At 28.5% G+C, this 16,149-nt stretch overlaps 1 protein-coding gene across 1 annotated transcript; it reads right to left on the bottom strand.

Annotated features, from left to right (window-relative positions):
• Positions 1–847: 847 nt before the first annotated feature.
• On the bottom strand, positions 848–15,128 carry LOC126552273 (zinc finger MYM-type protein 1-like). Its single transcript, XM_050206967.1, has 7 exons — positions 14,991–15,128; positions 14,828–14,878; positions 13,457–13,476; positions 11,472–12,091; positions 10,632–10,805; positions 1,099–1,110; positions 848–1,023 (listed from the first exon to the last, which is right to left on the bottom strand). The coding sequence occupies exons 1-7, from the start codon at positions 15,126–15,128 to the stop codon at positions 848–850; spliced, it is 1,191 nt and encodes a 396-aa protein (XP_050062924.1).
• Between the last annotated feature and the right edge of the window lie 1,021 nt (positions 15,129–16,149).

Raw genomic sequence — 16,149 nt, 5'->3', positions numbered from 1 at the left:
GTAATGGAAATATAAATTTAAACATACACAGTCACAGAGGCGTCAACAAAGTCAACAAACAGAAAACTATGTAAAACTATAATATTTTGATATTATAATACTTATAACTTCAGTGTTGTAATTTTAACAATGTTACGTGGATAGTAAAAGACGTCGTCACATCAAACAACAGTCGTTTTGCGTCAGTGGTTATCAGTTAATCATGACAATTACGTATCGAAAAAATCACAGATGTCTATAAATAGAAATTTGTAGGAAAAACACTTGGTTGATCTATGGTATTGCGTTTCGCGTATGATTGTATCATGTATGATAATATGATAGGCGAAATAAATAATTTGAGAGCCAAGATAAGGATATGGTGGATTATGTTCATAATTATAATATATTATATTTTATATGTCAATGCATTAAACATTAAAAAAAAGGCTCTGGGGGGAGATCTATCCCCATCATCCCCCCCATAACTACGCCACTGTGTGTGTGTGTGTGTGTGTACGGTAATATGGTGTGAGTATGGTAATATAGTGCGTGTACGGTAATATGGTGTGAGTATGGTAATATAGTGCGTGTACGGTAATATGGTGCGTGTACAATAAAATGATAAGCGTAATTGATTACCACGGCGGCGGAGTAAAAATACGTCACACACGTAGTTGCGGGGTCTGTGGTAGGTGGTAACAATACGTCATGTACGTGTGGTAGCGGGTGGTGGTAGGGGGAGATAAAAATACGTCATGTACGTGTGGGAGCGGGTAGCGGTAGGGGGTCATGGTGTGGTGGTGTGGTGTGATGATCAGCGGCTCAAGGCTCAAGGGCTCAAGGGCTCAGGCATCAGAATGCCCTATTATATACTACTAGTATGAAATGCAAGTGTACCCTCCACTGCACTAACTTTCAAAATTTCAGGTGTATTTTTATTAATAACAAAATTATCTAAATTGACAGATGATGAAACCGCAGAACTAGCTATTCTTGACTTATGTTTAGTTGTGTCTAAATCAGCTTTTAAATCATAAGATCCTGACAAAAATGTAATATTAATATTAAGCATATTAATGAATTTAAAATATATAAATCAGTTGTTGGAAAACATACCTTTATTTGCAACTGAAACATAACAATCACAGATGATGCATTTGGCTTCGCTAACGTCACGGTCATCAACAAAACATTTATATAATGTTTTTAGTCGATCATTCAAGAAACATTTTCTTTTTGGCATTTTTAAAAATAAATAATAATGACTATGTATAGGTATTAATTATTAGCAATTTTATTAAAAAATCTTGGTTAATAAATATATTTTATAAAATATGGGATTATATTAGCATAATATTCCAATTCTATAGTTAGTTCTATTAATAACAATACTATATTCAATATTGTGATAAAGATAATATTAAAGAAAATTCTTCCACAGAATAATTCTTCTAAATCTTATCACAATATCATATCATTAATCACCACAATATACTATCTATAGCACAGATATATAATAATTAATATCTGTGATCTACGGCAACCTATAATCAGAATGTTATCTATAACCATGAGAATTACCTTATAATATTTTATTACCACATCTAAAAATTATTTAAAAAAAAATACAAAATCATAATTTTTCCCACTGAAGTACTGAATACAAAATATATGTTAAAAAGGAGTACATTTTGACTTTTTATTTAAAAGAGCCCGGACAAACGAGGACATTCATAAAAAGAGGACAAATCCTCGTAAAAGAGGACGTCTGGTCACCCTTGCGTAACCACATCCGTCACGGTCAAAAGGTCTCCCTCTAAATAGAATATATCAGAATATTCGTTACAAATGCCTATAATTTAAAAAACTCAACTATATGCAACAACATCTAAATTAGCAAAGATTAAAAAATTAAAAATTTTAAGTCATGTTTAAAAAAGTTAAATTTTATATTTATTAATTGTCAAAGTTATACTCAATTGTTATTTTATTATTTTATAATAAACATTGTAATAATACAATACATATTTTAAGATTTTTAATGTTATAATTTTAAATTGTGTACATAATTTGTAAACTTATAAAAATTTATGTTGGTAAAAATTTGATCTTATTTTCATAGATTATATTTTAAAGTAATGTTGATAGAATTTTTGTTTTATTGATTATAGCAACTGATAGTTTTTTTTTTTTTGTATTGACAAGATATGACAAATATTATAATTTTAATAAATGACAATATTATTTACAGCAGTCCATCAATATTTTGTATATACCTACGAATTACAATTGTTATTTGTTTAATTATAAATTTAAATTAATTTGTAGTAATTATTAATATTATTATTATAAGTATGTATAGTAAATTTAATTTGATTATTGTATTCAGTATTGTAATTCGATAAAAATATCAAATTACAACAAATTATATTGTAAACTGATTATGTGTATTTTTTTGAAGAATAACCTACTTTTTTTGTTTTATATACTCTTTATTGGCGTTATTATTCCTGTTTATACAATATTACAGGTTGTAATAAACTGATAATACGCGAAACCGGCCAATTCATAAATAGTGACATGCCGGTATAACCTGAACAAGTTTCAAGGTGTCTATTGTCTATATAAATAGATTTCTTAATTAATAATATAATATAATTGTTTGTCACGTAGCACAAATAATATTAATAATAATAGGAAAAGAAAACGAAAGAGAAATAAAACAACAAAAAAGTATATACGATATTAAGGAAAAGTTAATATAATAATAATACTAATAATAATAAAAAAACAAACTGTGCGTTTAGAATAACAATATCATATATCGGAGGCACGGATAAAAGAAAAGAAGATATATATATATATCTTATATATTATATATATATATATATATATAATATATAATAACTAATATGCGACTGTCACTACTAGATGCGGTTTGATGATCGGCGGACGGAGACGTAGCGTAACGCGCGGTTAAAGACAGACAAACGCCACCGAAGCTCTCGGCGGTCGTCACTCACGCCGCGGGAGCTTCGGGGCTCATCGCCGACTCAGAAACTGGTTCGATTAATCGCTCGGGTGTCCCGATTGATTATCGAACGAGTGGTGATACCTAGGCAAGGGGGTCTAGCGGGTGAGATCGCGGTATTCGTGCGACACGACCGTGTCATGTTTACAAATATAATAACGATACCTCTCGGATTTTAATTAAACTAAAAACATGTTTCCAATAACTCCTATAGGCTCATCTGTATATTATAAAATCAATGCTTTAACCAACTCAAGAGCACTTTGTAAATTACTATAAGTCTATAAATATTGAATGACTATGAACCAGATTTATAGTCTGATCCAATGGTGTGATATGTGATCACGCCATATTACACTTTGATCACAGATATTTTTATAGATTAGGTAAAAATATGATCACGCTATATTAAACTTTGACTACAGTTATTTTTTTATAGAATAGGTAAAACTATGATCACGCCATATGATACCACAACCTTACAAATCTGTATATAAGTGATCAGTAGACATTGATTATAGTTAGTGTTAAATCTCAACATTGTCTATAAATTTTATGTTTCGTCATTTCATACCATAATATATCTGTTTGCAACAAGTCGATAACAAACCAAGTAACACAATTTGATCAGGTAAATGTTTTTTAAACAATCTGTTATATTACAAATTAAACTTATACTGATTATCATTTTTATTTAAGGTATATTTAAAAAAAAAATATATATATATATAAAATTATATGTCGTACTATACTAATGTGTCTGCAGGCGAAAGCTCTTCAAATGATGATGTAAGTACCAATACCTATTTGTTTATGTATGTGTGACGTGTGTGTATGATATTAATGTATTATTAGTAAACTAGCAGGCCAGCCTGCTAGCCGGGTGTGCCTCGCTCTGCTGTGAAATTCGGTCTAAGTGAAATTCGGTCTAAGTGAAATTCGGTCTAAGTGATATTCGGTCTAAGTGAGTACCCTAGATCGGAGACGGGACTGTAAAGAAAATATCGTAAAAAGTCTAGTAGTCACAATTTTAGTTAACCTAACCTCCGGTGGTTTGGAATTAGCCGAGGGGGTCCTAACCTAACCTTTGAGAGGGTCGGTGTGCCTCGATTTTTGGGCTGGTGGAAGCCGCCTTCGGCGCCTTCGAGGGGGTCGTGAGAAAATCGTGCTATCAGGAATTCGGTCGGAAATTGTAATCGGGTGTCTAGAAAAGAAATCATACACTAAAAAAGTAAGAAAAGTACTCAAGCCGAGTAAATAAATACGAAAAATGGTAATTGAGTGTCTAGCTATCAGTCCTTAACTGGTGTAATACCGTTTCCCATTGCATGCCCTGTTCTTTTTGTATATAAAAAAATGTATTTAGCGAAAATGATAGTCGAGTGTCTAGCTATCAATCATCACATCACGTGATGCCTGCGCCTCCGACGTCGAAAGTCTAATGTTGTATTGTAGGATTATAAGTATAAAGTCGAATAACATATTGTGAGCATTCAAGTCGAGTTGTCAGTTATCATTGGGAAAAATCGAATTAAACGCCATTAAACCCACCCACCACGTAGGCAATCCGACTGCGTCGGATCGCGGACAATGCGTGAATAGTAGATTTATAATGCCAATATAGTATAATATGAACAATCTGATACCGTGTTCCATCGCATGCCTGGTTCTTTTTTTCATATTATAAAATTTATTTAGTGAAAATGGTAGTTGAATGTCTAGCTATCAGTCATCATAATATATGATGTAAATCGATGTCCGAAAGTTAAATCCATAATTTTCATACCTCTTAATGTCAAAGTTCAGAATATAACAGATGTTATTTTTGATATGTAGGAAACTATATAAAACATATCAAATGTCATAAAAATTGAAAACATAAAAATTCAAAATGTACTCCATTAACGCGTTGTAGTACTACACTTTATATTATACTAATAATAATCGTAATAATATGGTATTAAAAAAAAATCGTAGACGTATGTATTTTATCGTATAAGACAGCGGTTCTCAAACTGTGGTACGCGTACCACTAGTGGTACGTGAAAGACTACATGGTGGTACGCGTAAGGCCACGTGGTGGTAGAACGGAAAATTAAAAATAAATATTCGATTCTGATCTCATTGAAAATTTGTTATTTAATTCATATTTTATTTTAAAAAAGTAAAAACTAATGAATAAAAATAATTATGTTGCAATATTTTACTGCCATATTATTTAAAATAAATGTATTTAACTAAAAAGTAAAGTATTTAAATTGTACAATTTGTATTTTTAGTCATTAGTGGTACGTGACTGATTAATAATACACCTAAGTGGTACGCAAAAAAAAAAATTCTGAGAACCGCTAGTATAAGAGAAAGCAATAGCTTTAATTTTCAAAATTCAAATTAAAAAATCAAAAAATAACTTGAAAAGAATGCAATAAATTTAGAGCGTTCGGGTGGCCGTGTTTATCAAATCGCCGCAGTAGGATAGATTATAATAATATGTATTATGAAGTAAAATTAAAATTGGCATTAGTTATAATGAATACAACAATAAGTATTTGAGTTGACTTTTCTACAATTTTAATTTATTTTTTTATTTTTTATTGTAGGTATTTGAAATATTTGAAATTTGAATTCAAATTAATTTTGAAATACAAAAGAATTACACGATAGAATAGAAATTAAGTATTTGAGGGGGGGTCTAGCAATCGGTCATCACCTAAAGTAAATCTTTGTAGTATGTACTTTTAAATACATCATCATTTACATAATAAATTTTAAAATAATGTAATAATATTTTACATAATTGACCAGTGTCACGTATTCGTTATATAGTCAGTATTATTAATATATGTGAAGGAAAGATAAATAAAATAAAGAATATTAACAACAAACAGTATAGGTATAATTGTTTGATAATTATAATTTATAACTCAGCATTAATCAAATATAATAAGTAGTTAAATAAAAATAAGACAATTTATTGAAATAAAATGTATTGGTTTATTCAGAACCAATTAAAAGCAATAATGCTTTGTAAGTGAAAAGATGAATGAGTAAGTATAATGTTTAGATAACTGGTTTACATTAAACCAGCATTTTAAGCATAACGTCTCATAATATATAAGTTAAAAAAAAAAACAGTAGTACAAAACATACATGGTGCTTATAGATGACAGATGTTTTGTGATGTACAAATTAATTACAATATCACAGAGTCAAACCGATCAAATATTGTATTATATTATATATTATAATAATAATAATAATAAATATTTTTAACATTTCCCACTTATTAATATTGAGAACATTTTTATAATAAAAACACATATAATTATATATCATTATATACCTACTTTGTTAATGTCAAATGGTTTTAAATGTTTTTCAAATTCAAAATTTCATTATCTCGTACACATAGCATTTACCTATTTATGTTATATATCGTTGTATATCTACTTTGTTGAACGATTTTAAATGTTTATTGTATATAATAAAAATTGTTTTTTACGCACCGTAAAACATTCATTAAATCGCATACAACACGTACCTATTTTTTTTCATTTTTATAGGTATTATACATTTATATTTTCATACGTTTTGTACAACTAAATATATTGTATACCTAGGTATATCATATTATGTTAATAAATGTTTATTAGTGCTGTAGTACCATACATTGGAATTTTTTTATTTTTTTTTAATTAGGTACGTTATGTCTTACCACTACATAAATACATATATATACATATTATATATTGTATAACGTTGTGGTATATCTACCTACTCATATTGTATATTGTGCAATTGCATCTTATTATTATATACGTATTTTCCGTGTCTATGATATTGGTGTTCTTAATACTTCCCAAACATAATATATGTATTTAAGGGGTTCAATAAGGTATTGGTCTTCTATGAACACAAATATACCTAATAAGCAAAATTTTTAAATACATTCGCATATTTAAAGTTGTACGTATTTAATAATAATACGCCGACTGTGGAAGTGAAGGCGTATAGTAATGATGTACCTACACTGATAATTAATAAATACTAATTTGGAATTGAGTATAACGAATTTACCAACAATAAATAGATTTACAATTCGTCAAGTCGAAATCTTATCGACGATAAGATAGTATTACTATACCCAAAGATTAAATCTAACACGGCCGCCGTTGACGTCCAATTAATATCGGACTGCGAAGATGACAATATAAATATAAACATAATATAAAGCCACGTGAAATAAAATCGAAATCTCCTTTTTTTTTAATGTGTAATAACAATTGCATTTCATCGGTGTGCAAAAACTCGAGATAAACCTTTACGTATATAATATAAACACAATTATATTTATGATATGGGTAAGTATAATTTATCAAGTAAAATTAAATCCAACTACAACATACACTCGAATGAGTGGAATATCGGAATTGAATAACAAATCCGCCTAAATTATATAATTACCCATGTATACAATATTGCAGAGTTCAAAAAATAATAAATATACATAAATAGCGTATAGGTAGTAAATATATGGGAAACTATAAAATATATAATATTCCAGTAATATACGTAGGTATGTGTAATATATTATTAAACGGTGTTTAACTCTCGACAATCAAACGAAAGAACGAAAAAAAAAATCGGAAAAAAATGCAAAAAATCGAGTGAGTCCGGGCGGCCATGCGTTTTAAAGCGCCGCCGTCGGATCGACCACGAAACCGCCCGGAGCGGGATTCGAACCTGACAATCCAGCACGGGGACCTAACGCCTAAACCCATCGACTACAGTTTGAGAAGGGAAATCGAGTCGAACGTCGAGCCCTTAAGCCGTTTCCGGACCGCAGAGAACACCGCATATTATGTATAGTGTCAGTGTGTTGTAGGTATCTATTATAATATTACATCATAGTCCAATATATTAGGCAAAACATTAAAACAAATCAAATAGGTATCAATTGTACAATACAATATATAACAATATTTAAATATATATAATTTATTCAGAGAAATTGTTACAGTATACATTAAAACGTATTACACATTCCATCATAATCAATTTAAAGGACACGCATAATAAAATACTATAAGAAAAGTGTCATAAACTCTTAGGTATGATTAAGAATATTTGCAATTACAACTTTGACTATACCTGTACCTAACTGCTTTTATATTAAGAAACATATCAATTTTATATGTATGTGTGTGTGTGAATAAATAAAAAAATTCCGTATAATTCGTGTGTAATGAAGCTTATATTAATATTAATTGTCTGTTTAATATAACGTTTTATAATATAACAAACAGCCGATAAAAAAAAAAAAAAAAAAACGTTAAAATCGTCGAAAACCCGCGTAATAATCGAACCTAACGTAAGAAAAACGCGTTATCCAGACGGGGGCGGGAGAACCGTCCGTTTTCGATAACGACGGCGGCGGGCCATGGAGCATAAAAACGGCGACCGAGGCGCATTCTTTTTATAAGGAAACGAACTTCTTCACGCTTTATTATATAAGGAGATAATAGAACGAAAGTAATATGCTATTAACACTATCATCTTCTTTAAAACCGGTAAAAATGCAGAATAAAAAAAGAAAAAATGATACTGAACCAAAAGTTAAAATGTCTAAGGCTGGAAAGGTAATAATTTGTATTGTATTATTTTTTTACACACACACACACACACATTCATTTTTAATATAAATATATATGAATGTATAGCAGCGAACAGAATCAATAGATAAAAGAAATACGTACAAGGATGCCTTAGCTAGTGTAATTTCGAAAGGAAATATTGAAGATAACTTTTCAAACTCAATAACATTGACGGAAGGAAATTACACGTATACGATTCGGTGTTCAGTAGTGCCAAAATGCGATGACTAATACGTCATCCAACATTATAAAACTAGTGCTATAAAGGACATTCCGTCACTTGAAAGGTAAAAACCATAATAAAAAAAACCAATGATTAAATGATGAACTATAGTTAAACAACAGCGATACAATCATTTATTGATCACCAGATTATTTTTTTTAATTTGACCGTTACCTATTATTATTCAACACTAATAAATTATTAAATTCTAATTAAAATAATAAGATTGAGGATTTTATCGTTGATATTTAACTATAACATGATTAAATAATAAAACATATTACGAATATTATTAAATAATGATTTTTTATAATAGATGGAAACATTCTGAAGCTAGCGTGAAGTTGTATACTTGCAATACCTATCCTGCTGATAATGAAATATCAAATAAAATAAACGAACTTATTCGTTCAATTTTGAATCGATGTTCATCAGATCCAAAACGAAAGATTGTAAAAAACAGCAAAAAATAAAATGCAAATATATTATAATGTGAAAAGTGAAAACTATTTATTGATAATATAAATTATAACATTTAATAAAATTATTAAAATTGATAAAATTAATTAATCTTATTTTTTTACTATAATATTGAAATCAATTCTTAGAGTAATTATAACAATTATAATGGTATAAAGTTCAATACAAATTTTATTTTAAATCGTCATTAAATCATATAATATCATATCTGATAGTGAAATAGTGAATTATTGTGGAATTGAAGTATTTCATATATAAAACAAGAATCATCGTTCTGTATACAACACATGGTTAAGTCAAAATTTTGAATATACTGATTAGTAAAATCATTTAGCTGACAAGATGATGGTATCAATATTCTATTGATGTCTGCTTTAATTAATGAATATACGGTATCAAAAGTTGACTGATATGAAACCAACTTTTTCTGCTTTTCTATAATATGTGAATCGATACATTGTTATAATTGTTTTAAACGATGTAAATCAGTATATGATAAGGTAATAAAATGATCATTAACATGCAATTTAATAGTTAACTGATTTAAATTGACTGAATAATATTTGTTATCAGTTATTTTCACACGTTTACAATTAGTATGTAGGTTATTAGTTATTGAACTATAATTGCTATCACACATTAGTGTACACCACTGAAGTAAATCGAAGGTTAACAATTTTTTAGTAACATTACATTCTAGAATTACAATAACAGAAATCGTTTTATTAACCAAAAATCCAACCGTTACAATTTTCTTGTTAAAAGGTCCAATACAGAATATTGATTTTGCGACAACAATTGAAGGAACAGGTGCGTATCCAGGAACTTTTTATGGGGGGGGTTTCAGTTAATTTAAATTTACTTAATTGTAAAAATATAATATATTATGTTAAAACAATTAAATAGATCAATTTATTGTGTTTAAACAAATAAAAATTATTAAAAATTATTTATACAATTCATATACATATTATAATGAAAATTTGAGGGTTAAAATAGTTATCACCTAATTACAATACTAAATCAATTTTTCTTTTTCTTTTTGCCAATTCATTCAACACTTCTTCTGGATTAACTTCAATTGTCCTGTGGATATTCAGATGAGCTAATCTATTTAAACGGTTCTCTGCCATGGTATTTCTGAGATAGGTTTTCAATCGTCGTAATGTGGAAAATGACCTTTCTGCAGTAGCTGTTGTAATGGGTAAAGTTGCCACGATTTTTAAAAGTTTGTAAACATTTGAATAATAATTTTCATTACAATTATTTAGTAATTCTGATAAATTAGATGGAATTTTAGAAAAATTTTGTAGAGAAGTCCACCATAATCTATGTTCTGCAATAACTACTAAAGAAGAAAAAGATGGTAATAATTGAGAATATTTTTGTACTAAATCTGTTATGTTATTTTCAAAAGTATCTGGAATATTATTCTCTTTAATCGGAAACAAACAATTAAAGTTCATCAATAAAGATTTATGTTTTAATAAACGATCACTTATTATTGTTATAAAATTATCTAAATATGGAATAAATATTGTCACTCGGTAATATTCCTCAAGCGTATTTGCAGGTGTATTATCTCGATGTACTTGTTTACTAACTCGACGAGGCAAAGAAATATTGATATTGGAATTCTTACAAAATATTTCTGCTCTTTCAAATATTAATTTAAATTCTTTTTCAACATTTTTTCTTATTTCTTTTAAAATATTAATAGAATTATCAGCCATATTTATAACATGAGATAAATCAAATCCAGGTGTTTGTAAAAGTTTACTTAGTGGTAAACTTACAGCAAATACTGTTGATATTATGTGTATAGTAATCTGGAATTCAAAGTTATTAATCTCAAAATGCAATTGATTTGCTGACGAAGATGTATTTTTTTCGACCCAACTGCTATTTTTTTTAAAGCATCAATTACAGCATCTTGTAACTCTAGGTAAATTATTACTGAATCATGCCGCTGAACCCAACGTGTTGGACATAATTTTTTTTATCTTTTGATGAGATGAAATAGGTACAATATTTTGAATAGATGTTGTTAAAATATTTTGTCTTTTTGGTGAGTTGAAAAAATTATAAATTGACTCAATACTTCCTAAACAGTTTCTTATTGAAGTAATATTACACGCGTCAGAAATAGCAAGATTTAAACTATGAGATGCACAATGTACATATATTGCTAGTGGACATTTTTTTTGAACATAAACGTGAGCACCATGAAATACATCACTCATAGCGGCAGCACCATCATACCCTTGGCCAATCATGTATTTGCGATCTATCCCGATCAAATCAAGCGTAGCTAACAGAGTGCTAGCAAGGCCTTTTCCCGTGACATCAGTAACCGGAACAAACAGTAGAAAGTCCTCATTAATTTGACCATTATTAAAATATCTCGCACTCAAAGAAAATTGTTCGATACCAGAAATATCAGATGTTTCATCTGCTAATATCGAAAAACATTTTGCTTCATTAATTTTACTGACTATTTGTTTTAAAATAACGTCCCCACATGTTGAAATTATTTCATTAGCAATCATTGGACTCGTATAGGGAGCATTTTTAGAACATGTTTCTAAATGTGTTTTTAATGCTAAATCACCACTATTAGCACGACATCTCAACAATGAACGAAAATTTCCATCATTTTCATTAGGCTCCGTTAAATACAAGGGACCACTATCTCTATGACCTCTTAAAGAAAGATTTTGTCTGCCACAAAAAACGATTGTTTCAATGATGGGAATAAGATTTTTTCTATTTTCAATTATTTAACGTTTTATTCCCAAATCTATTTGGATATCTATAGGTTCAACTTTATTTTCTAAAACTTGTTTGGCACATGTTCCTTTTAGAGTACAAGTTTTATGATATTCACAATTTGTATGATTATTAAATACTTCAATAGCAGATTTCCAGTTTTTAAACGGTTTCTTTATCAAACTACCAAAAGGTTGTTTACCAACACCTCCGCCCTCTTCAGCAAACAAAACACAATATTTACAGTACGCGCCATCATCTTTTTCAGAATAGGCCAACCAATTCCAACGTTTTCGGTATTTGGATGTTTAGTTGACATAAGTTTTTTGGACTCAGGTAAAAAAAAAGAATTAATTTTTCTAGTCTGCTTATTTGTTTGAGAATTTGCCTATAATAATAACCATTAGGAAATCAATAAAATAATATTACGTATTTTATATATTTATAATATGCAAAATATTTTATTATTTATATTATTTTATAATTTTATATGTTATTTAAAATTAAATTTTCAAAATATCTTACCATGATGGAATGTTTAGACGTCCACAGTCTGCTTATATATTGTCTTATTGGAATGATATCAAATTAAAATAAAACAAAATTATTTAAGAGTATAATATAATACAAACGATATTAAATGAAGTAAAACAGTGAGGTACCAACTAGCTACAGCTGTACACAATAATGTGCTTGTGTAGTTTTGTCAAATGAGTGTCCAGCCACAATCGCAATAGGAACCTATAAATAAACTTAGAATACAAATAATGATATCGCCGTTATCTGGACTAGACGACCGATAGCAATCCGATAGCAATTATTTGTACGCGTATAGCGTGTGTGTGTGTGTGTGTGTGTGTGTGTGTGTGTGTGTGTGTCGCACTGTCGCTTGTGTATAATACGTTTATATAATCTTTTAATATGATTTCCAAGTCAAATTTAAAAAATATAAAGTGTTAAAGAAAAACCTGTGTTTTATATAAAAGTTAATTTAATATATTAGGTTCATGGCGGGGGGGGTTCTAACCCCCCAACCCTCCCCCCGTGGATACGCCACTGTGAAGGAATCAGATTGTATGACGACGTGATCTTTTTGATATAGACGATTTCTGATGATAATTTTTAAAAACGAATAGAAATAAACGTAAAACACAGATGTTATTTACACATATATGATCGTTACAACACATATTTATAAACTAAGTGTATTACTTGTACATGTGTGGTTATATACTAAACTGATTAAGATTAACATTAAAAAAATTTAAGTGAACGTGAAATCAAATCAAATAACGTGTGGAAGGGAGAATTACTTACCTGATCTGTCGAACCCGAAACTGCAATTTTTTTAAATCTAATATATTTAATTATAATTAGACGCGTTATCTTACTTGACAACTAGTTCACGAGGTATAAAATCAAATATTAACACAATTAAGTTGAATATATTAAAAAAATAAATAAAATATAATATAATTATATTTATTATAATATTTATTTTGAAATACAAATAAATTATAAAAGTAATAAGAAACATCAAAGTAAACTAGCAAGTAATATCATTTGATTTAGACTTACAATCACAAACATGGCTAGCTTTTACATATTCGTTTTTACATTTTCTATAAATTCATTTCCTTTACATAGTAATACAAATATACATTTAGGATTCCATTTTGCGTGTTCGACCCATGGTATATCATCGTTTGACCATTTTTGTAAGACAAGTCCACAGAAAAAACATTCAACTATATCACTTACACCGGTATATTTTAAACCAGATTCAGATAACGAATATTTATTTTGACATGAAGTAGATGGATATGAGTTATATGTTTTTAATCTTGACATAAATGTGGTATAATCTGAATGTACTGGATATGAATTATTTCGTACTAAATAAACTTAAGATGGAAAATCGTTGGAAAATCTCTGTAAATTCATGGTTTCAATAAAGCTCAAGATAAATACTTTAAAAAAACAAATCAATAAGTTAATTTACCAGAGAAATAATAAAAAAAATATAACACGACTTAATTGTTCAACTGTTAGTAACAAACTAAATGTTTTAAATTAATCACGAATAGAAATAAATGTAATAACTTAAATAAACGTGAAACACAGATGCTATTTACACAGATATGATCGTTTCAACGCATATTTATAAACTAAGTATATTACTTGTGCATGTATAGTTATATACTAAACTGATTATATTAAAAAAATTGAAATGCATGTGAAATCAAATCAAATAACGTGTGGAAGGGAAAATTACTTACCTAGTAAAAAATTCCCCGCTGTAAAATGGAGCCAGACGCCCCACGTTTTTTCAGAAAAACTATGGGGTGTCTGACTCCATTTTACAGCGGGAATTTCTTACACTGCAAGGGGACCATACCCCCTCAAACTTTTTTCATCTCCGCTGAAAAATGGAGCCAGACGCCCTATATTTATACTACTAACAGCTTTCCGAGTTTCATTTGAATCCTTAAAATAAATGAACAAAACATAACTATATAAATAAATTTAACCTTTTAAAAATAAAAGAATAAATGAGCTGAATCTATAAAAAATGAAGTTAATATAATAAAGATTGTAATTTACTTAATTTTAATAGTTTATATATATTTATTATTATAGTTATAAATAATCATACAAATATTAGTGCAAACTTAGTATACCAAATACCTTAGATTGGTCTATAATGACACTAGAAGCAATATCTTCAAGAACTGTGTCCTTTTCAATCCTTTAATTAAATTAACAAAACATAACTATACAAATAAATTTAACCTTTATAAAACAAAACATTAAATGAATAAAATGTATCTTTATACTATTCTTAACCCACCTTCAGTATATTGGACGGTTGATTTGGAACCAACTCTTGTGACATTTGGTAACATAAATCCACAGTAGCAACCTTGCAAACATTCTGTTTAACTGAATTATTATTAGTCATCTTTGATATCACAGATTCTGAAGACATATTAGCTCTAGCTTTTAAAGAAGCAGAAATTAAAATGCAGACAATGTTCCAATTGTTTACAATAATGGTAATGATAATTGCAACTTGAACATCAATTCAATCATTGATGTGGATCATCAAGAATTATCAGTAAATTATATTATTTATTATTTTTTAGATTCTGAACGAAGTGATGAATGTATTGATTTTACAATGGTGTGTGTTTTTTTGTTTTTGTGTCTGTGTACAGCATAACTAGTCGAAATAATGCTCCAATTTCAAACTATGGGGGTGGTTTCCGATGTAAAAGTGAATATCCTTGGTGCATTATAGAGGTAAAAAGTTAACATTTTCCAACAGTTTTCAAAAAAATCGAGAAAAAAACAAAAAAAAAATGACGGAAAAACGGCAATTTACCGCAAAACCAGTTTTCGACCAAATCGATTTTTTTTTATGGTTTTAATCAAAAACTAATCACTGAAAATACTTGAAATTTTCACCAAATGTTAATGTCAGTAGTATCCGTATATAGTTAAATTTCAAAAAATTTTGACTTTTTTGAGTTATTTATTGACTACTGAAATTTTTCGATTTTTTTGAGAAATTATTTTAAAGTGGATAAAAAATTTTTGGATGACCAAAAAGTTTTGAAAATTTAATACAAGGTTCTTATGAGTTGCTTTTTTTGTGCTAAAAAAAATTAAAATCGTTAGTCCAATTTTTTTTATAACATTTATAGTTCAATTTTTACGAAATCTGTCGAAAACGCGAAAATTTGCAAGTAATTTTGAAGTTGAAAAATCATAAAATTTTTTCTTTTATAACTAAGTTTTGAAAATGTGGTACAAGGTTCCCATACATTTTCCTTCAAATATCTGTAAAAAAACTCTAAGTACCGGATTCAGACAAAAAATTTTTATGAGTGTTTGAAATTTTTACAAAACCGCGCTAAATAACGATTTAGCCTCAAACGATTTTTGATATTTGTTATAATTCAAAAAGTATAAGTCGTAGTTACTTGAAAATTTTACCAGTTATTTAG

This window comes from Aphis gossypii, chromosome X (assembly GCF_020184175.1).
Source record: "Aphis gossypii isolate Hap1 chromosome X, ASM2018417v2, whole genome shotgun sequence".
NCBI classification, from domain to species: Eukaryota; Metazoa; Arthropoda; class Insecta; order Hemiptera; family Aphididae; genus Aphis; species Aphis gossypii.
The sequence above is the reverse complement of the archived record's forward strand: the minus strand, read 5'-3'. Positions and strand labels throughout refer to the sequence as shown.

Coding starts and splice junctions, on each gene's coding strand:
- LOC126552273 (XM_050206967.1), bottom strand. CDS start 15,128: ATGTCTTCAGAATCTGTGATATCAAAGATGACTAATAATAATTCAGTT. Junction 13,477..14,827: donor TCATTATAGACCAATCTAAG/GTATTTGGTATA, acceptor AAAAAATTGCAG/TTTCGGGTTCGACAGATCAG. Junction 10,806..11,471: donor AATAAGAAACTGTTTAGGAA/GTATTGAGTCAA, acceptor TTCCGATTAAAG/AGAATAATATTCCAGATACT.